A 22,899-nucleotide genomic window follows, 5' to 3' on the forward strand; every position below is an offset into this window, starting at 1 on the left:
TTGCTCCTCTCTGGCTGCTTCATTTTCTTCATACTGCTAATCTCCTCCTTACACACGGCAGGAGACATGGCTGCCATCAGCTCATGAGCCTCATTTCCCCACCCTCAATTATTAGAGAGGGACCATTGTTTTCTGAACTCCAGGGAAGGGTTTCAGTTTCCCAACTTTGACTCTCACCTGGCCTACTTATCTAATTCTGACTAATGAGTGAGGGTCATGGCAATTCCCACTACAGCCATGGGAGGGTAGATCAGTTCAGGAGCAGGGAGAAGAGAGAATCCATAGTTCACAGGAGAAAGAAGGATGCTGCACAGAGGGAACAAGAGATGCACACTCTGCAAAGGGAAATCAATCCCAGACCTAGCTGTGAGAGACATTAGTTGTTACACAAGGCCATCATCCACTTTATTCCTTAAATATAGTTTGAGTTAAATTTCTGAACTCAAGACTTACCAAAAATGCCACTTCTCTTTATTTAAACAGAAAGTAGTAGTGCTGGAACATGGACACTCAATGTTTTATGGAAAATGTGTGGGATCGATGTCCACATGGATCCTAACATTGGCAAAAGACTTAATGCTCTGGGCAATACCCTTACGACCCTGACAGGAGAGGAGGACATAGATGACATTGCTGATCTAAATTCAGTGAACATAGCTGACCTGTCAGATGAGGATGAAGTTGATACTATGTCTCCCACTATCCATACTGTAAGTAAACTCACTGTTAGACTTTTCTGGACTGGCCTTTACCCTGAGACAAGGAAAAGATTGACTTAATGTTATTTATCATATTGTAGTTGATAATTGTAGAGGAAGGGAGAGAGTGGTGGTTCCCTGGGTCTATATTTTATAATGTTGTTTTTTAATTTCATAATATTGTCTTTTCATTGACAGTTTTCATAATAACTGTCAACAAACTTGTGCCTTAACCTGCAAGTAATGTACTAACATTAAAAGCAAAGTGCAAGCAAACCTGTAGATACATACAGTACATTAGTGGTTGCTGAGGGCTGGGAGAGTCAGGGATGGGGAATGGAGAAAGACTGCTGTTAGTTATGATGTTTCATTTGGGGTGGTGAAAATGTTCTAAACAGATTGTGGTGACAGTTGTACAACTTTGTGAATATACTCAAAACCACTGAATTTTACATTTTAAATGGGTGAATTTTATGACGTGGATTATATCTCAGTAAAGGTGCTAAAAAATGAATCTGAAAAGCAAAGTGCATGCACACAAAATAAAGTATACATTTAAAAAGATGTATTTCCCTCTATACTGTATATAGTATAAATTATTTGGTAGTTAAAAGGCAAATTACTCTCTACTTTTGTTCTGGTATTGGTTTAAAAAAAATTTAAGTATCTTTTAACTATTGTTTCATGAAATAGTCTTGTTTTTAGAAAGAAATTTCTAAAAAATTAATGTTACTGTTTATCATTTAGAGTTCAGATGGAAGTTCAGTAAGTGGAGATGGCCACAAGCTCACCTTTGGTCAGCGACTTGTAAATCACCTGCTAGGCCTGACGCCCCCAAATCAGCGCTATTCTGTTCCTGCAGAGTATCTGTGTGACCCAGAGATGTGGGGCTCCCCTCAATCTAGCCAGTCCCATTTGAAAGCATGCAGAGCTCACTCATGGGGAAACGTAGGTAGCAACTACATAGATTCCTTGTGAAAATAAAGGGATTTGAATCACTGGAGAATTCCAATCATCTTACTTGATATAGATGGCTTTGATTCTTGCATGCTTCCTTTGATTTAAGGTGTTATTTTTGTGATAGTATAGATTTGCCTATGTGACCTGAGGATGGTATTGACAGACATGCTTTTGATTTTTCAGGAAGCTGTAGATTATCGAAGACAAGGAGCATCTTGTAGCCAGCCAGGAGAACTTAGAGGAAGAAAAATTATGAAGCGTATAGTGGATATCAGAGAACTGAATGAACAGGCCAAAGTAATAGATGATCTTAAGTATGTGTAATGATTTTTAATATAATACAATATTTTTAAATAATAAAATCATAGAATTTTAAATATGGAGAAAACTGGATTTGGGCTAGTACAACCCCTTTAATTTATAAATGAGATCACCAAGGTCCAGTAGAGTTTGATAACTTGCCTGAGATCATACATTCATTAGTGATTAAGTTAGGCTTGAAGTCCTGGTGCAGCACTCATCACAACTCCCCATTTCTGGGCAGTTTATGACAGACTTTGTATCACATATACATATCTTTACATATATATATACACCTACATGTAACTTCACATGTGTATGTTAACATATGTGTTAGTCTTTTGCTAACATTGGTATTTCTGGAATATAATTTTTTTTTATGTTCAGTTAGCCAACCTATAATACATCATTAGTTTTTAATGTAGTGTTCAGTGATTCAGTACATCTTTTCTAATCTTCATACGCCACCTGTGTCAGAGGTTTTGCATTCAGGGACTCTAGACAAATATGTGCATTTTGTACAATGATAGGTATTACCTAAAAACTGGTCTGTAAATTAATGACCATACAGTGACTCACATTTTCCTGTTGACTTACATTACAGTTTGAGTTTTGCTCTCAGGGGTTAAAAATGACTTGAAGCAAAATATACTTCCTCCCTTTAAATTGTACCTGAGGCTTAAATTTATGTAGAATTTTAACATACAGACATTATTCTGCAGAGTGGGTCCATAGCTTTCATGAAGTTGTCATAGAGATTCTTAATGCAGAGGTGAGAAAGCCATTTCCTAAAATATCAGAGAGTTTTTTTATAGTTTAGTAAGTGATCTTAAGTATGTGTAATGATTTTTAATATAATATTTTTTAATAATAGAATCATAGAATTTTAAATATGGAGAAAACTGGATTTGGGCTAGTATAACCCCTTAATTTATAAATGAGATCACCAAGGTGTTAAAAGTTATGGAGGATTTTGGCCTGTCCATATATAATCTTTGATGTTCTGTGGAGCAAATATAAATCATTCTTACTCTATTACCTCTTTACACTAATTGCCATATTTGTTTTGCATCCAGAAAATTAGGTGCAAGTGAAGGAACCATAAACCAGGAAATTCAGCGTTATCAACAGTTAGAATCTGTTGCTGTGAATGATATTCGAAGAGACGTTCGTAAGAAATTACGGAGGTCCAGTATGCGAGTGAGTCAACATTTAAGAAGAATTTTATTATTGGAGTAGACCATTCTTTTATTTTTTACTTTATGAAACTTTGTGACCATACTGAAGTTCTCTTTCTTTCTCCATTGCTGGTGATAATACCACTTGATTTGTGCATCTCATATCCACTATGTACTAGGCACTGTTTAAAGCACTTTACATTTAACAACCCATTAAATCTTTACAATAGCCATATGAGGTAGCTTGTATTTTTTTCCCCATTTTCAAAATGAGGAAACTGAGACAGAGAGAAGTCTAGTAATTTGACCAAGGTTATACAGCCGTCAATCTTGTTGGAGCCAAGATTAAACCCAAACAGTGGGACTCTACTGTCTGTCCTTAGCCACTGTCTTTTGTCCACCTTTCATAAAAATCACACTTTCTTTTCAGTCTGTATCTCAGTATGAGTCTTTTGAGATGCCCATTCTACTCCTGTCCCATTTTCCACAGCTGACTTTACCTCTCAACCACTATGTACTCTCAGCACTTCATTCTCTTTTCTTTGCACATTTAGTTGTCCTAACTAGAATGAGTCTCATAAATAACAAGTTATTTATCTTTGACCCCATTTCCTACCACATTTTTTGGGATTTAGTCCAATTGCTGAACAAGTGAAATAAATACATAGATAGATATTCTGTAAACATATAGTAGAAAATAGTTCTAAAATGTATTTAAATGGAGGTAGGTTTCCTTGGATCAAGGTGGTCTTGTTAGTGGAAAAACTACTTTTTTCAAAAAAGATAGGTTCTTAACCTTATTTTTTTTAAATAATCAACAGAACCCTCCATTTTTTGCTGGTACCCTAATACATAAAAAACATTAAATCAGAGCTGGTTGGGCCAGAGGAAGGGGGGAAAGGTTGCAGGGATCCAGGGTTCATTGGCTTAAACTTTCTTGATCACCCCAAACTCCCAGACACCCTAGTTTGAATACCGTTCTAAATTATTTATTCAAATTGAAGATAAAATCCAGTATGAGTTATTCATCACTGGCTTCTGATGGTAATAAATGGATAGTGATGATCTGTAATGCATAAGTCTGTGTTTAAAATTTTTGTTACTATATACCTAACAATCATACAATAGAATTAAAATACTGCTTATGTACTATTTATAAGGTAGTTTATACTTGGTAATTGACTGTTAAAAATAAAATCTAGGTAGAGAGAATTAGGAAAATTCTCGAAGATTGTCAGTGTTCTTAACATGTATCTCATCTGTCTTTCCCCCCTCACTTCCCCCTCAGTCCTCTTGCATTCCAAATCTCCATTGTCTTGGAATCTTTTCATTTTCCAGCCCCCAACTACACCTTTGGAGAAGAGGGATTTGGAGACAAGTAGAGTGTTGAGGTCACCCCTTCCTTTCCTTTCCTGTAATAGAGTGCCATGGCAGGGGTGCCCGTGGGTGGTACTTGAGATGATCGATGGCCTCCCCACCCCAGCCTCTCCCTCTCTGCCTCCAGCTCTCCTCTGATCTCCCTTTCACCTCCTCCCACCACCCAGCTTTCTCTCAGAATCTTTCCTTTTAATTCTCATTTTCTTTTGCCTTTCTTTCCTTTTTGTTTCCTTTCTTCTCACCTTATTTCTGTACCCCTCATGCCTGCTCCCAATCTTTTTCTTTTCTCTCTCAGGCCAGACAGTGAATTGTATTTTCATTTTACAGCCCTTCTAATTGACATTAGGACTGAAAAGTAGCAGAGTCCTGCTCTACTTTGATCCATCTATATACTGTTAAGTGACATTTAAAGTCAAATTTAAAGTAACATGTTATTGACCTGGGGAAACATACTATTTTGTTTAATAGAATATTTTATCTGTAGTCAGATATTATGACATAAACAATTGTCTAAAGTCATTCTTCCTCTCCCATTTCATTAGGCTGCTTCTCTAAAGGATAAGTGGGGTTTGGGTTACAAACCAAGTTATAGCCGTTCTAAAAGCATTTCTGCTTCTGGAAGACCTCCTCTTAAACGAATGGAAAGGGCAAGGTAATATATATTTCTACTACTGAAACAAGTAATAAAATTGCTGACTCCTTTATGAAGTTCCACTAATTTATTATGTTCTAATTGGGGAAATTACATAAGGGAGCAAAAATGAAACATATTAGTCAAATACTGGTAATAATGGATACTGTCAAACTAAAAAGTTTGAGGAATTCCTCTATTGTAATTATACCAGAATCATTGTGTACTTTTTAGTAAAGAAGTACATTCTACATATTAGAGAAAAATACTGTCTTACTAATTAATGAGCACTTAATTAGTGCTCTTTATACTTATACTTCTTACGAAGTATAAATTTTTTAATATGGTTTAGTTTTAGAAAATCTCATGTTAATTAAAATATTCAGTGTTCTTTTTTTTTTTATGGGATGCTAAAGATTCAGAAATGGGATACCAAAAATTTAATCCTTGGATAAGGTAAATATTTAGAAATATTTAGAATTTACTGTCATTTGCTAGACTTTCATTAAGTCCAGGGACTTTTTTTAAAAAAGACTATTATTATTGTTTTATAACTTTATATTTTACTTCCAGTTCTCGAATGGGAGAAACTGAGGAGCTCCCTGAAATCCGTGTGGATGCAGCATCTCCAGGACCCAGAGTAACTTTCAATATCCAAGATACAGTAAGAGAGAGATTATTTGTTAGAAATACACAGTGCCAAAGAGTTTTTAGTAATTATGAAATTATAGTAGTTACACAGTTTCAAAATACGAATTCCTACAATGAAAGTGCTAATTGTGATGGGTGAAGTGTCTTTAAATTACCAAACAGCAGGACACTGCCTCTATGCTATCATTTGAGAGCCATGCTGCTCATGTTTGTGTTTTGCACCTAGAATAGAGATTCCATACTGCTTGCTCTTAGGTGGAAAGACTTTGTTGAATAATTTTCCTTTCAAGTATGAGTCCACATTAAACTAGGTCTTTTACACAAGTGTAAATGTGGAATGTTTATACTTTATGTATTTATCTTATTATGTATTTTAGTTCAGAATATATAGAGGTAATAGCAGAAACCAGAAGTCAAAAGGTCAGCTTAAAAGTTATATTTAATTTTATATATGTAAAAATTTACGTTAACATGTTTATTTTGTTTTTTTGAATGTTTCTTTGCTTTTAAACTGTTGTCTTTTTATTTTTCATGAGTTTTTATATATTTTCTTATTATTTTAATTAAGTTGAAAAAAACAATATGGGGAAGTACGCCACAATCCAGCTGTCCTGGGGAAGGGTATTTTCAGGTACTTATTAAGAACAACATAAATTTTGCTTTAAAACTAATTAACCACCCTGAAAATCTGCTTTCAAAATGTCTTCCTCTCATTTTATACTAAACTCAGACATCAAAAATATTTTACATAAAACTTTAAGATTGTTTGAATTCTTTTTCATCATGTATGTTTATACTTTAGTTCTATATTTCTTTGTATGATATTAATTATTGAATCTCCAAAATTAAAGACTAAATCAGCTTACCAGATTAACCAAATCGTAAGTCAAAAACTGCTATTTATTAGTTATTTGCTAATCCCTATGTGAATCTCTTTTCTCTACATTCAACCACAAAATGAATCTTTTCTTTAAAAAAAGAATTTTAACTAACAGAAACTAGAATCAAACTTCTCACAGAACAACAGATTAATCATTGAATGTTATTTCTTTGGAGTCACTGTATGCATATAAAACATACATTTATAAAAACAATCCATTTAAAAATTATGTTCAAAACAATATGGAAAATGTGCTACACAAGGACTTATAAGTTGAATTAACATTTTTATGAACTGTATATTTTCCCTAAATATAAGTCATGAAAGTAAAATTAAATTTTAAAAATAGATCTGTACACTAGGTATATAAATCTTTGTCTAGGAATTTTCTGTCAAGTTACGTTACAAACTGGCACTTACTCCATGTACATTTTGCTTCCCTGCCCTCTTAAGCTATAGTTTGAGTACATATCTCGTAGTTTCACTGAATGTAGTCAAACTGAATTTTGTTTTAGAACTATGAGATTATAGGGAGCTATGTCCTTTTTTTCTAAAACGAACTTGGAAATAAATCATTTACAGAATTGAATTGAGGGATTCTCCTAATTGATTTTTCCCCATCCAATTTTTTTTATTGAGACATACAACATCATAGCAGTTTCAGATGTAAAACTAATGATTTGATTTACGTGTATATTTTGAAATGATTAAGTAATTCTTAAAGGCATTAATATTTGAATTGGTTCAAGTCCTATTTTTAAATAGTAGTGTATGCCATTTGTAAAAAATAGTATATAAAAATCACAAATTATAAAATAGATCATTAAGGCATGGTTAAATGTAAGATAAATATAAAACAAAGATTAAACAAAAATAAATATAAAATATATATATAAACATAAAACAGATTCTTACTTTTAAAAATGTAAATTTTAAAGATGTTCTGATATGTAAAATCTTTTACTTATTTACTAAATAACATGTATATTATAAAAAGTGAGGAAAAGCTGAATTCTGCATGTTTGAAATTTTTATTACAGTACTCCATTTTCGTGTATCTAATTTTGTTGTATCTAATAGCGTCAATAAATTACATTACCTTGCACATAACACTTTACAAAGGCTTATCACATTTTCAAAGGGTATTTAAGCAACTCTCAAAAGTGGGAATACAAATTAGATCATAGGAAGTGTTGTTGTTGTTATTGTTGTTTCTTTTTTGATCTCCTTAAATACAGGGGCCTCCTGGTGCAATTCTCAGTGACATAGTGTTTATAAAAAACTATTAACCTTAAAAAATTGTATTCTTAAGTTTGATATCTTTAATTACATAATGACTGGCACATCTGTCTACAGCCAATTAGGGACTCATTTTTAAAAGCTATCTATAAAAAGCATCCAGAATCTCCAGAATCATGAAGTACTTTCTGTACGGACACTGCGTACTCTTCCATCACTAATTGCTCTCTTGCCCTTCTGATTTACAGTTGATCGACATTATTTGCTTTGTCTCCACAGCGTGTTTAACTTATGCTTAAAGAATTACACAGTATGTACTAATTAACAGGCTGATGTAAGCTTATATAATGTAAAATTTCACTCTAATTTTTAGTATGTCAGTAGTGTGACTTTCTGTGGTTAAGACCTGCTTCCTTTCTTGGTGTTCCATTTCATATGACTTTCTTTTAGTCAGAGTGAGGAAATTCAACTCTGAGAGGACTTTAAATGTTTACACATATATTTTTTTTCTTTTTCTTTTTTTAATTAAGAAGAGATGTGTAATATGAACCTGATCCATGTCTTCTCTTTGTACAGTTTCCAGAGGAAACAGAACTGGACCTTTTGTCAGTAACCATTGAAGGTCCATCCCATTACTCCTCAAATAGTGAAGGATCATATTCCGTGTTCAGTTCTCCCAAAACTCCAGGAGGCTATTCATCAGGCATTCCTTTCCAACCTGAAGAGGGCCGACGGGATGACAGTTTGTCTTCTACTAGTGAAGATTCTGAGAAGGATGAAAAGGATGAAGACCATGAGAGGGAAAGGTTTTATATTTACAGGAAACCCTCGTAAGTGACCTTTTTATTTTGAGACCCGTAGGTAACATTTCAGAGTCTAGAACTGAACTTTAAAGCATTATGTATAACTATTAAATTTTACAGAAAAAAATTTTAATATACCTAGCCAGAGTGAGACTAGGAGACATAGCCATGGTTTACTAATGTAATTTAGCTCCACATGGCATTACTTTTTTCTTTCCTTATTCTTCGTTCTTTTAATAAAATCAGGAAAATAGCATTTTACAATTTTCAAAAATGAAATCTCCTCAAATATGTAGACTATAGTTCATACACTGATATTCAGACTCCCTTAATAGCAGTGATTATGCCTGTGTCCTCAACACCTAGCACATCACCTGGCACATAATAGTTACTGAGTGCATGGTTGTTGAATAAAATGTAACTCCATCAAACTTAGGAAAAACTTAAATTAGTATGAGCTAGTTGAGTACTATGTATGAATTTGTAAAATGGGTAAAATTTATTTACAGACTGTTGCTGACATAATATATTGGGAAATAGGTTGTTGGAAATTCTTCCAATTTAATACAATGTAACGATCAATTGTTCTTTCTCTAGACATACATCTCGTAAAAAAGCAACAGGCTTTGCTGCTGTTCATCAACTATTTACAGAACGCTGGCCCACAACTCCAGTCAACCGAAGTCTCAGTGGCACTGCTACAGAGAGAAATATTGATTTTGAACTTGATATACGAGTTGAAATTGATAGTGGAAAATGTGTGCTCCACCCAACTACCCTTCTGCAAGAACATGACGATATAAGCTTGAGAAGGTAAGAAATTGGTCAGAAAAGGATACATGTAACTTCATTTGTTAGAAATATTATTGATATATCACTGAATTACAAAGAACCTTTTCACCCATGTCCCAAAATACAGATATAAAGAGTGGATTTAATCATAGTTGTAAGTTTGAGTGGTTATTTGTATAACATACTGTTTCTTTAAACAAGTGTATAGGGGCACCTGGGTGGCTCAGATGGTTAAGCTTCTGCCTTCAGCTCAGGTCATGATCCCGGGGTCCTGGGATCGAGGCCCACATCTGGCTTCTGGCTCAGCGGGGAACCTGCTTCTCCCTCTCCCTCTGCCTCTCTTCCTGCTCATGCTCTCTCTCTCTCTCTCTGTAGTCTGTGTCTCAAATGAATAAAAAAATCTTTAAAAAAAAAAAATAAATTAACAAGCCTATAAAGTTTTCTGGCAACTAGAAATGCATTTCTGCTTTAGATTCTAGCAATTTAATTAAAAGAGTTGTATCTTTGTAATTCTCCTTTAAATAAGCCCAAATTTCTCAGTCTCTGTTCTTGTATTGTGCACATTTCTGTTTTAAAGAACAGTGCAGTGCTCAGAGATATCTTGGTTATTCAGAATTTTGATGAATTCAGAAAAAAAGCAAGATTGGGAAACTGGGGGACAAAGAGCTCTCAGTATACTGGAATGTGCTTCAGGGTATAACTGCCGCTTTACCATTTGTCTCCATCATTGAAAAAGTGGTGGTATAAATAGGCTTAAGATTAGATTATTTTTTCTTTGAACATTTGCTTTTCTTTCCTAATCTAAAAAAGAGCTAAAGAAAATAATAATTGAGAGGATAGATGGGAAGTGGGTGGAAATGTCAATTAAAAAAGGGGGCAGAATGCTGACAATTGTTGAAGCTGGGAGATAGAGCCATAGGGGTTCACAGTTTACCATTCTGTTTACTTTTTGCATGTTTGAAATTTTTCATAATAAAAGATTTTTATGGGCACCTGGCAGGCTCAGTTGGTAGACCATGGGACTCTTGATCCTCAGGATTGTGAGTTTGAGCCCCATGTTGGGTATAGAGATTACTTTTTTTTTAAAAAAAGACTTAGATTGTCTTTTTGTCTAAGGAGGGTTTTATAAAATGAGAAGATAAAAAGACACTCAAGCAGTTAAATTCCTACAAATGTAGTAGTAATGATAAAAAGCATGTTAATTCATTATAATACATTGCTTATATTCAGCTGGTTTTACCTATGTAAAGGGCAATTTCATTTGGTTCAACCTAATAAGTCCATGTGAAACACCTGTGACCTCAGAAAAGCCTAAAGGTGGCTGCCCTATGTAGGTGCAGAGCACACAACATGAACATCATCCATGACGGTGTTAGCCAGGTTAGCAGCGGGCACTAATGAGCTTTCCTTTTTCAACTTTATTAATGAAGGATTACATTCCACTTACTGTATAAGTAAAAGTTTGATTTTAAATAAAAGGAGATAAATGCCTTTTTTTACAAGATAAAAATCATTTCTCTATTTATAGGAGTTATGATAGAAGTTCCAGGAGTTTAGATCAAGATTCTCCTTCAAAAAAGAAGAAGTTTCAAACTAATTATGCTTCTACCACCCATTTAATGACTGGCAAGAAAGTGCCATCATCTCTACAGACAAAGTCTAGTGACTTAGAAACGACAGTTTTTTACATTCCTGGAGTTGATGTAAAGGTAAAAACCTAAAGTCTAGGATTAAAGTATTCTTAGCAGTGTTTATTTTCTGTCATACGTGTTCTTCCTTTACCTATTAAAGTGAGACTTTCCTGGGTTGGGGGGGGGATGGGTTAGCCTGGTGATGGGTATTAAAGAGGGCACATACTGAATGGAGCACTGGGTGTTATATGCAGACAATGAATCATGGAACACTACATCAAAAACTAATGATGTAATGTATGGTGATTAACATAACGTAATAAAATTTAAAAAATTAAAAGAAAAAAGAAGTGAGACTTTTCAACATTTTTCTCTGATATAGCCATATTCTGAACATAAGAACATCTAAATTGCAGGTTGCCACTTCTTTTATACAGCTTTTCCATTAAAATTTGTCAGTAAGAAGTTACTTTTTTATGCATTGATAGTCATTACATTTGCTAAACCTTTCCTAGTCCAACTTAAACACCTATTTTTTAGATTTTAGAATTATAGAATCCTATAAGTTAAGCTAGAAGGAACTTATTATCTGGGATGACTTTTTAAATTTTAAATGAGAAACAGCTAAGAATCTTGCTAGTATCACAGCGTTTAACTTTTAAGAACTGGAACTGGGTCTTCTGACTCATGGATTGGTGTTCTTTCTTCCACATTTTTCTACATATGTTGGTTTTTCTCATCTTCATTATTTTAATTTTGAAAGTTTATTTGTCTTAATACAGTTGCATTACAATTCCAAGACACTAAAGACCGAATCACCCAATGCCTCCAGAGGATCTTCCTTGCCAAGAACCCTCTCTAAAGAGTCCAAGCTGTATGGTATGAAAGATAGTGCACCATCTCCTCCTTCTCCTCCTTTACCTTGCACTGCCCAGAGCAAGACTAACACCTTACTTCCTCCCCAACCCCCACCTATTCCCTCAGGTATTTCAGGAAAATATACGTTATTTTTAATTTTTTTGGTAACTTTTTAATCATCACCTACTTGCTCTATTGAGAATTTCTTGCAAATTTACATGTTAAAGAAAAGATCACATAGACTTGCCAATAATGACTGTATAAAACTCATATGAAAGTGTGGCCTGACCTTTGGCTATTTTTCAAACTGATACTACCTTAGAATATCAGTGTTAAAAGAAACAATATTCTAAATAGTTTATTTACTTAACTTCTTAGATCTATATGTATTTAGAAAAAATTTTATGTAGTTCATATTTGGGAGTTTATGATCTAGATGGAAGCATCAAACTTACACTTTTAAGACAAAGTACATTGGTCTCAACCACATTTATTAATTATCTATTACTGCATAACAAATGATCCCAAACCTGGTGGCTTATAGCCTTAAACACAGTTTGTGTGATCAGCACTTCAGGAGCAATTTGGCTGCTGAATCTAACTTTACAGTCTTTCGTGACATTGCCGTCAAGATGTTGGCTAAGGCTGCAGTCATCAGAATGCTGGACTGGGTCTGGAAGATCTACTTCTATCACATTCCCATTCACATGATGGGCAAACTGGTGCTTTAGTTCCTCCCCCTGTGGGCCTGTCCCCTGGGCTGCTTGAGTGTTCCCATAACAAGGGAACTGACTTCCCTCAAAAGGAGTGATCCAAAAGAGAACATAGCTACTAAAGTTGCAGTATCTTTTATGGCTTAGCCTCAGAAATCACAAACATTCACTTCCACAATATCTTAAAAGATTTATATATCAAATTCCATCTCTCAAATGAAACGTTTTAAACTAATTCTTGTCTGTTCTGATATTCCCTTTTCTTGGAAATTCTATACATATAAGGTATTATTCATGTGGTGTGGTAGCCAGATTCCAAAATAGCTTCCAGTGGCCCTTGCCTCCTGGTACTCATGCCCTTGTGTAGTTTTCTCCTGCACTGAATAGGGCTGACCTGTATGCTCAATAAAATAGCTAATAAATGTGATAATGCATAAAATTTTTTATATCACTTTTGAATTGACAAGGCACATCTATGCCCATTAAGTGCAGGACAGATATTATTATCCCCATTTTATAAATGAAGAAAGTTCAGGTTCATAGAAGTTGAGCTGATTTACTAGGTTTACAAAACTAATATATGTTGGAGGTGGAAACCTAAGCCAGAGTTAGCTAAATATTAGTTAGCTATTACATTCATTCTACTCACACAGAAATATTTGTTATGTAGAAGTGAAAGAGGGATGGCAGTCCATGTAGGGAGGCATTGTAAAAATCTACAAGCTAAGAACAGCAGGAACATAGGAAAGCCTGAAAACATTTTTCCTCACTTAACACAAAATATTGTTCATCAGATTTCTCTATGTCTTCTTAAGTGGACAAAATAATGCTAAATGAGACACTAAGCAAATTATAAACTTGAAAAATTGAAGCAACATTTGTGACCTAGAGCAAGTAGAAATAACTATTGTTTTATGTGCATCATTAATCTTTATATTCTAATATTAATATGTCATTTCTCTCAATCTGCTATTTTTATTGCATTCTTGTATGGTTTAGGTATAAGGTGCTTCACCTGATTAAACTGTCATATATAGTTCTGATTTCTCACAAAATTATTATATGTTGTATGGGAACTATTAAATTGACCTCACATTTGTAAATGTTCTAGCCAAAGGAAAAGGAAGTGGAGGAGTAAAAACAGCCAAATTATATGCTTGGGTAGCACTTCAGTCATTGCCAGAAGAAATGGTTATTAGTCCCTGCCTATTAGATTTTCTGGAAAAAGCTCTGGAAACTATCCCAATTACACCAATTGAAAGGAATTATACAAGTAAGTATCCTCCTTATATACTTACTTCCCCATCACAATTTTTTTTTTAAGAGCACAAGCACAGAGTCAGTGTGTGTGTGGGGGGGTGTTACAGAGGGAGTGGGAGAGAGAACCTTAAGCAGACTCCATGCCCACTCCAGAACCCAACGTGGACCTTGATCTCAGAATCCTGAGATCATGACCTGATCCTAAATCAAGAGTCAGATGTTCAACCAACTGAGCCACCCAGGTGCCCCTGCATCACAAATATTTTAAAAATTCTATTACTTAGAAGGATTTTTAATGCTGTTATATATTATTATATAATATATTTGGTAATCAAGAATTATGGAGAGTACTTGAGAAATCATCTAGTCCTCATTTACAAATCAAGAAAAGAACTTGAGAAATCATCTAGTCCTCATTTACAAATAAATTAAGTCTTGGTGAGGTTATATGATTTTCCCACGGCCACAGCTAGTTAATGATAAAATTAACATCCTTAATTCCTACATTAGCTTCCCTCTTGGACTAGAAACTTCTTGAGGGCAAAGGCTTAATTTTCTTTGTACAGTGTTTGTTATAGTAGGAGGGGAATTAGAATTTGGAGAAATGAGCAGGAGGTTTGAATAGGGAAAGATGTATAGAATGATGGGCTACAGAAGCACATTTCTGTGTGTTCATATCCCTGATCTCAGTACTAGCATAAGAGAAAGGATATTTTTTTTTAAAGATTTTATTTATTTATTTGACAGAGAGAAAGAGAGCCAGAGAGCACAAGCAGGGAAAATGGCAGAGGGAGAGGGAGGAGAAGCAGGCTCCCCTCTGAGCTGGAAGCCTGATGCGGGGCTCGATCCCAGGCCCCTGGGATCATGACTTGTGACGAAAGCAGATGCATAACCAACTGAGCCACCCATGTGCCCCATGAAAGGATCTTTTGATAAATAGTTTTCCCAGAGTGTCTGGCTGGTGTAGTCAGTTAAGCATCCAAGTATTGATTTTGGCTCAGATCATGATCTCAGGGTCATGAGATGGAGTCCCCCGTCAGGCTTCACACTGATCATGGAGTCTGCTTAAGATTCTCTCTCTCCCCTCCCCCTCTTCCCCCCCATGTGCTTGCACACGCGCATCCTCTCTTTCTCTTTCTCTCAAATAAATAAATCTTTAAAAAAAAATAGTTTGCCCTTGCCCTAATAATAAAACTAAATATTTTAACAGCTGTGAGTTCACAAGATGAAGATATGGGACATTTTGAAATACCAGATCCTATGGAAGAATCAACAACATCATTAGTATCATCTTCGACATCTGCTTACTCTTCCTTCCCTGTAGATGTTGTGGTTTATGTACGAGTTCAGGTGATATACTTCATTTATTCCTTTTTGTTTTAAAGAAAAATGCTTTTCTTTTTTTTTTTTTAAGATTTTATTTATTTATTTGACAGAGAGAGACACAGCGAGAGAGGGAACACAAGCAGGGGGAGTGGGAGAGGGAGAAGCAGGCTTCCCACTGAGCAGGGAGCCCGTTGCAGGGTTCGATCCCAGGACCCTGGGATCATGACCTGAGCCGAAGGCAGACGCTTAACGACTGAGCCACCCAGGCGCCCCTAAAGAAAAATGTTTTTCTTAAGTTTATTTGAATATTTCCAACATTATTTCCCTTAAAGTTACTTTAACCTTGGATTCATGGACCTTTAGTAAACCTATAATGGCTTAGAGATCACCTGGACCTCTGGGAAGTATATGTACAATTTTGTGTGTGTATTTACTTTTCTGCTGAGGAGGTTCATAGATCTTTGGGCTTTCAAAATTGAGATCTTATACTTTTTTGGCAAAAATAAAAATGTGTAAGTTAAAACGCTTTTTTTTTTTTTTAGAATTTTATGCCCTTTTTTTTTTTATGGCACCTGTATTTCTTGCCATTATGGTCCTTTTGGGGCAAATATAAAGTGTCATTGAGATGTAAGTCACACAGTAGTACCTTTGTTAGATTTTTGCTAAGTTATGGAATTTTTATTTAATATTTTATTTTAAAATACAGTCTTAACAGTCGCCCTTTAGGACTGTATTAGCATCTGATTGAGTCCATTTATTAAAGAGGATTTGAAAACTACTTGTAACCAAACTTCAGGTTTCAGTTTACCTTCAGGTAAATCTGATAATCTCAAGAATAAAAGAAACACTAATGGTCATCTGTTCAAACTGTTTTCTACAACAGTGGTTTGGCCAAAAGGGCTTCAGGATGGAGTTTTACATTAGCCTTTTGAAGATACGATAAAAACATGTAATGGGGGAGGCCTTGAGAGTTTATAAAACTTATTAAATAGCTTTTTAAAAATTTTAGTATAAGAGGAATTATTTCCTTTAAAAATTTGATTATGAACAAGTATAATATGAACGTAGATATCCTTAATGTTCTGAATCATCTAAATATCTGAATATGTATCACTCAGAGGTGATTCCTAAAATGCCATTTTGTTAATAAATTTTGGTTAATATATCATGTATCTGTTTGAAAAAGCTAAGACATTAAACACAAAAGCCTTTAAAGTGTCAAATAATTTGCTATATGTGGACTGAAGTGGAAATTGTGTTTTTTGGAATCCAGTGTGAAATTTTTTAACTAGTACCTAGAAACTTTTTTTTTTTTTTTTTTTGGCTTTCTGCACTTTTTAGCCCTCACAGATCAAGTTTAGCTGTTTACCAGTATCAAGAGTAGAATGCATGCTAAAGCTACCATCCCTGGACTTGGTGTTTTCTTCCAACCGAGGTGAACTGGAGACTTTAGGGACCACGTATCCCACAGAGACTTTATCCCCTGGAGGTAATGCTACTCAGAGTGGAACAAAGACCTCTACAAGCAAAACTGGAATACCGGGTATAGAAACACTCTTTTATTCCCCTGGTAGAAAGCCGACTACTATTTTCAAATAAATATTTTAATAGTGATTAGTATATATTACTAAAAAATAAATTTGGAAAAGGAGAATATTTGAGAATTAGAGTATTTATAGAAAAATATATTGAGATCAAAGTCTTTTGAATATATTTTGGTACAAGTGAATGGCAGTTGGATAGCATTTTTTGGTTGGCTTGAATGTACACACTACAAGCACTATGAAGTAAATGTATTATATGTTTTAAGTACTTTTGAATGTTTTATGCTCTATTTTTACATTTAAGAGTAATCAGTGTTGCAAATGGAAAATAAGACAGAGTTAACATGCAAGAATTTATCACAGTGAATTAAAATTGTATGAAGGGTAGTGGGTGTGTGTGTGTGTGTGTGTAATTGTAATAATGTATGTATATATTTATAACTCAAATGTCCATTTCATGAAAGGTTTTGTTTTTAACACACAACTGATGATTTCCTGGTGAGAACGTCACTGTTCACTGTATTAAAGCTCAGTGTCATTTCTGCCCTAAAAATCATAGAAAGATTGCATTTGCAATTGATAAAGATTTTATTGACCATTCTTAAAGAGACTAGAATGAGTGAAAATTGATAATTATTAATAAGAGAACTATCATTAAAACAATGGTTCATAACCAGGGGTTAAAAAAAGCCCCAAGGGGATATTTTGCAATGTCAGAAGACACTGAAAAAATGGCTAAAACAAAACATTGCTTTGCTGTGTGAATCTTTGAAAGTTTTCCTCATAAAAGAGGAAAACAAAAAGTTGATATTTTAGGGGCATCTGGGTGGCTCAGTCGTTAAGCATCTGCCTTCCGCTCAGGTCATGATTCCAGAGTCCTGGGATTGAGCCCCACATCGGGCTCCCTGCTTAGCGGGAAGCCTGCTTCTCCCTCTCCCACTCCCCCTGCTTGTGTTCCCTCTCTCGCTGTGTCTCTCTCTGTCAAATAAATAAATAAATAAATAATCTTAAAAAAAAAAAAGTTGATATTTTAGAAATAAGTTTTTGCTAATGTGGTTGCCCACTGTCACACTGAGCTCCAAAATATTGCTGTTGGAATTGTGTTGTAGTCTATAAAATATTGGAGTGGTAGTGTCAGTTTTTGAAAACCTACTTTTTGATTATAAAATTAACTCACTGTTCATTATAGAGAATACAGAAAACAAGAGTACTAAAAATGAAAATAATATCCTTTTATCTTAATAACCAGTATTATCACTTCCTACCTACTCTCCTGCATTTTTGTAGATACAGTCTTCTTCCCAGGCAAAATTTAAATATGATTTCTTCTGCTATATATCTTTTAAAAACTTAAAATATAAGTTTTTCTCAAATTATTAAATATTCATCTTTCTGAAATAATTTTAATGATTGCACGATATTCCATCATTTCAGTCATACATTTGAGACTCCCTGGGCTTTTTGTTTTCTATTTGTGAATAATATTGAGATGAATATCTTTATATATAAACATCCTTCAGATAAATTCTTAAAAGTGGAATTCCTGAGTCAGAGAGAGTGAACATTTTTAAAGTGTTTGATATGTTTTACTAGCCTAGTAAATATAAGATTTCTGCATCCTCACCACAGTGTGTGTAGACACCAGGTTCACTGTATTCTTCCCAACATTACACTTTAAATTTGTTTTTAATCATTGTTAATGTGATGGGCTAAAATGGGGTTTTATTTTATGTGTTATTATTTTATTGGCTAATGCGGGAGAGAGATAAATATGCCCATGTCCATTTCTCTGTTGGGATATTCACTTTTTTTCTTAATGACAAAATGCCACAAATTAATGACACTTAAATTATTGTAGTAGTGTATATATGTACCATACTAAGTATATGTAGTGAAAGGAATATGAAATGAGTGACTATTTTTTATGTCCACAATTTGATTCTATAGAAAATTTAAAAAAATGAAATAGCATCCCTCATTTTATCATCGTAAAACATGCAGGAAGAATAATGATAAGAATAAATGTATAAGAAGTATAGGTTATGATAGTATCCATCCTTTTTTTTTTTTAAGATTTTTTATTTATCTGAGAGACAGCACAAGCAAGGGGAGGGACAAAGGCAGAGGGAGAGGAAGAAGCAGGCTCCCTGCTCAGCAAGGAGCCAGACCTGGGGCTTGATCCTAGGACCCTGAAATCATGACCTGAGCTGAAAGCAGACACTTAACTGACTGAGCCACCCAGACGCCACAACAGTATCCATTCTTTCAAAGGATCTTTATTGAACTTTACTGGGGCCCCGGGTCCATGCCAGAGGTTGAATGGATGGTAGTGAACCTAGCTAGCAGTTATGTCCCTGCTAATGTGGAACCTGAGTTGAATTTGGAGAAACAGAAGATAAGCAAACAAGTGTATTTTAAGTGGAAATGTGAAGTGAGTATGAGTTAGCCAAGCAGAGAGTTGGGATGGAGAACACTTTAGGTAGAGAACACAAAATCCATGAAGCAAGAAAGAATTTGGCAAGTTTAAAAAACACAAACAACTAGTGTAAGTGGTGTGTGACAAACAAAAGGTAGATTGGTATGAAAAGATTCAGAGAGATGGGAAAGAGCCAGATGATGTGGGGAAGCCACTGAAGGTTAAACAGGAGAGTAGATGTGAGATTTTGATTTACACCTTCAGAACACCACCAGTCCAGCTGTAGTCTGGTAGTTGATTGGAGGAGAACAAGAGTAGAAGAAAGCAGGGAGAACAGTTGGCCATTTCAGCAGTCCAGAGCTGATAATTGCTTAGACTAGAGTAACAATAGTGAGATACAGGGAAATGGACAAGCTTAGTATATGTTCTTAGACATTGAAATGATAATGGTGATAAATTGCATCATAGAGAGAAGTGGGAAGAATGACAAATAACTCTTAGGTTTCTGGCTGAGCTGTTTGCTTGGAAATGCCACTTACTGGAATTGGGAGATACTGGAAGAAAAATAGATTGGGGGTAAAGATCAAGAGTTCAGTTTTGGACATGGTGAGCTTTAAATGTTTGTGACACATTCTAGTAAGATGTCAAGTAACCAGTTGCAATATGAATCCAAAGGAGGTCTGTATATTTTGGAAATACATATTTTGGAATTATTAGCAAAATCATATAATGTTCTCTTAAGATGCTTTACTCGTATTTTTTACATTTAAAGCATATTTTGAATTAGCCTATACACCACCTATGGTAAGTGTTGCCAATGAGGACCCTTGCTTCTTCTCAGAGAAAGAGATCTTTAACTTTCTGCATTTGTGTACCTTGCTCTATTTCCACTGCTGGCTACTGAAATGTGGACTCCAGTTATATGATTTGGATTTTTTATAGTTCTCCCCCTTCACTTAAGTCCCAGCTATTTTGTGCCTCTTCCACTGCCTGCTTCCAGTGGAGCAAAGGAGAAAAGAAACAGGAAACCATGGAGTTGGCCAATCAAATGTCTAAATAATTGTTTCGAAGATGAACAGAGTATTCAACTCCAGTTAATAGAATAAATTAATTGAAAAGTACATCTAAGTCTTTATTTTGATATCAAGATTTTAAATCTATTGATCAATTAATGTTTGAGTATTTCCATTTTAATTTCAAGTCCTGTTTGGTTCTTAAGAATGTATTAAGTGACAGGCTTTTACAATCTTCTGTGACTTATAAATATTTTGGATTTCTTGTTTTCACTATAGGTTCATCCGGCCTAGGCAGCCCTCTTGGCAGAAGTCGACATAGTAGTAGTCAGTCAGATCTGACCAGTTCTAGCAGCAGTTCGTCTGGGTTGAGCTTCACTGCATGCATGTCTGACTTTTCCCTTTATGTATTTCATCCGTACGGAGCAGGGAAACAAAAAACTGCTGTTTCTGGGCTCACACCTGGATCAGGAGGACTAGGTATACTTAAGAGTATTTCCATCTTTTTTAATTTATAGCACCTTTTCAAGCTTTGATCTTTTCAGAAATCACAGTACCTTTAATAATGGATATAAAAGAAAATTTTTAAAAATTTTTAAAAATTAAAAAGATAATGGATATAAAATAAGATCAGAAACTTTATTTTTCTTCTTGACAATATCTATCCTGCCTCTACATAAGTAGAAATATGAAATAAATAATTCAGGTGAATTAATTATATAAGAATTTTAAAACAGTATAAATGACATATGTAGCACAATAATCTTTGGATTTAAAAAGGATATTTATGTTACTGAAAAGTTTAAATGTTTTACCAAATCATTATTTGTATAAGAAATTGTATTCTGCAAATAGTCAGTTTTTAAAGTGTGTGCATCACATTTCTCAATTTAAAATGAAACCACCTTCTGCTGCTGTTGCTTCTACTTGTCATTATTTAACCAACTTAAATTTCACTATCATTTTAAAGTGCAGATTTACCACTAAAAATGTCTGAGATGTTGATATTAGTGAATGTCTCTTGATTTGCTTAGAGAAGTAACAAAAACATATATTCCATGTCAGTGCTAGTTTTTGTTGGAGAAGTATTGTGAAAATCATCACTATTGTTTATGGGCTTGAAACTATTAAACTGTTGTTCAGCATGCTAATGCTCATTAGATCATTCTTAAATTTTTAACCTCACTTAAAGTGATTTTAATTGATGGCATATTCCAGTGTAGTAGATAATTTCATGTAACCAGATAGTTGCATACATGTATATATATGCATACATATATAAATATGCGTGTGTGTGTGTGTTGTGTTTTTGTTTTTGTTTTAAAGGGAATGTGGATGAAGAACCCACTTCAGTCACTGGTCGAAAAGACTCACTCAGTATAAACCTTGAATTTGTAAAAGTGAGTTTGTCTCGGATAAGGCGCTCAGGAGGTGCCTCATTTTTTGAAAGTCAGTCTGTAAGCAAATCTGCAAGCAAAATGGACACTACACTAATCAATATATCTGGTACTTAATTGTATAGTTTCTTAATTAAAATGCTGTTTTTCAGAATTAAGTAAGGGCCTCCTTTTTAACAGTGTTTTAATAGTAATATTAAGCTTTTAGTGATGAATGATTTAAGTGAGAGGAGTAACAGTCTAGGCCAAGGTACTCTCTCAGTCCAAGTAAGCAATGTTAGGAATATGATTTCTAGATAAATGCAGAGAAATGTCACCCAAAGGCCAAAATATACCTAGTTAAGTCACTGAAAACTGCTGCTTTTCTTCACTTCTCTACCATGAATTGGTAAAATTTCTGATTTTTCATTAGCTTAGTTTTCTGATTGTAAATTCTTAAAACACTAATGAGGGATGATGGTTAAAAATTTTTTACTTAGTGTCATTAGATCTTAAGCTGTGTACATGTGTATTGCTAGCTTTGTAACTAGCCATATACCTATGGGCAAATCACTTGCTCATTTTCCTTATGTTGCGACTTGACTATTTAAAATTAAGTGCATGTGGAACATTTTTAAGAATTCAGAGTACTATGGGAGTGAAAATTTTTAAAGTTATTAATTGCACAAATACAGTAGGTACACTTAAAGCTAGTATTCAACAAACATACCCTGAGCCTATATTTTACAGTGAACTTGTGCCGACACTGGCAGATGATTCCGGGTGCCGGCATGAATAAGGCAAGGTCTCACAAGTAAACAAATAAATGACAGTGCAGTGTGATTAATGCTGTAATGGAGGTTTACATAAAGAGGAAGAAACAGATTGTTTTATTCAAGAGATCAAAGAAGGCTTCACAAAAGAAATGATATTGGGGCCAGATCTTCAAAATTATGTAAAAAAAAATTCTTAGCTATAGCAACATGGTCTTTAATGGTACAGAGAGCATCAGAAAGTATGCTTTTGGATCATACTTTGGTTCACTGAAGCAAAGCATAGGTATAACTGAACATTTAACTGGTTGTATAGTTAAATGTCCCAAGGGAGAGAGGAGTTGGTTAGAGGGAAAGCTGGTAAAACACACCAGGACTAGATTGATAGGAGACTCATATGCCAGGCTAAAGAACAGGGTTCTGATCCTTTGGGCAGTGAAAAGCCATTAGAGGTTTTTAAGAAATGGGATAACAACACTG

At 34.5% G+C, this 22,899-nt stretch overlaps 1 protein-coding gene across 1 annotated transcript in view; it reads left to right on the top strand.

The window, feature by feature from the left end:
- KIAA1109 (KIAA1109 ortholog) overlaps positions 1 to 22,899 on the top strand; it is a 203,457-nt gene that overhangs the window by 163,108 nt on the left and 17,450 nt on the right. Inside the window, 16 exon segments of the mRNA XM_027600626.2 lie at positions 484 to 710; positions 1,446 to 1,646; positions 1,842 to 1,972; positions 3,035 to 3,158; positions 5,056 to 5,165; positions 5,718 to 5,808; positions 6,364 to 6,426; positions 8,491 to 8,744; positions 9,315 to 9,530; positions 11,038 to 11,218; positions 11,923 to 12,124; positions 13,823 to 13,984; positions 15,182 to 15,321; positions 16,639 to 16,840; positions 20,550 to 20,750; positions 21,597 to 21,776. Of these exon segments, the coding sequence (XP_027456427.2) occupies positions 484 to 710; positions 1,446 to 1,646; positions 1,842 to 1,972; positions 3,035 to 3,158; positions 5,056 to 5,165; positions 5,718 to 5,808; positions 6,364 to 6,426; positions 8,491 to 8,744; positions 9,315 to 9,530; positions 11,038 to 11,218; positions 11,923 to 12,124; positions 13,823 to 13,984; positions 15,182 to 15,321; positions 16,639 to 16,840; positions 20,550 to 20,750; positions 21,597 to 21,776 (2,685 nt within the window).

Source organism: Zalophus californianus, chromosome 2 (genome assembly GCF_009762305.2).
Source record: "Zalophus californianus isolate mZalCal1 chromosome 2, mZalCal1.pri.v2, whole genome shotgun sequence".
NCBI lineage: Eukaryota > Metazoa > Chordata > Mammalia > Carnivora > Otariidae > Zalophus > Zalophus californianus.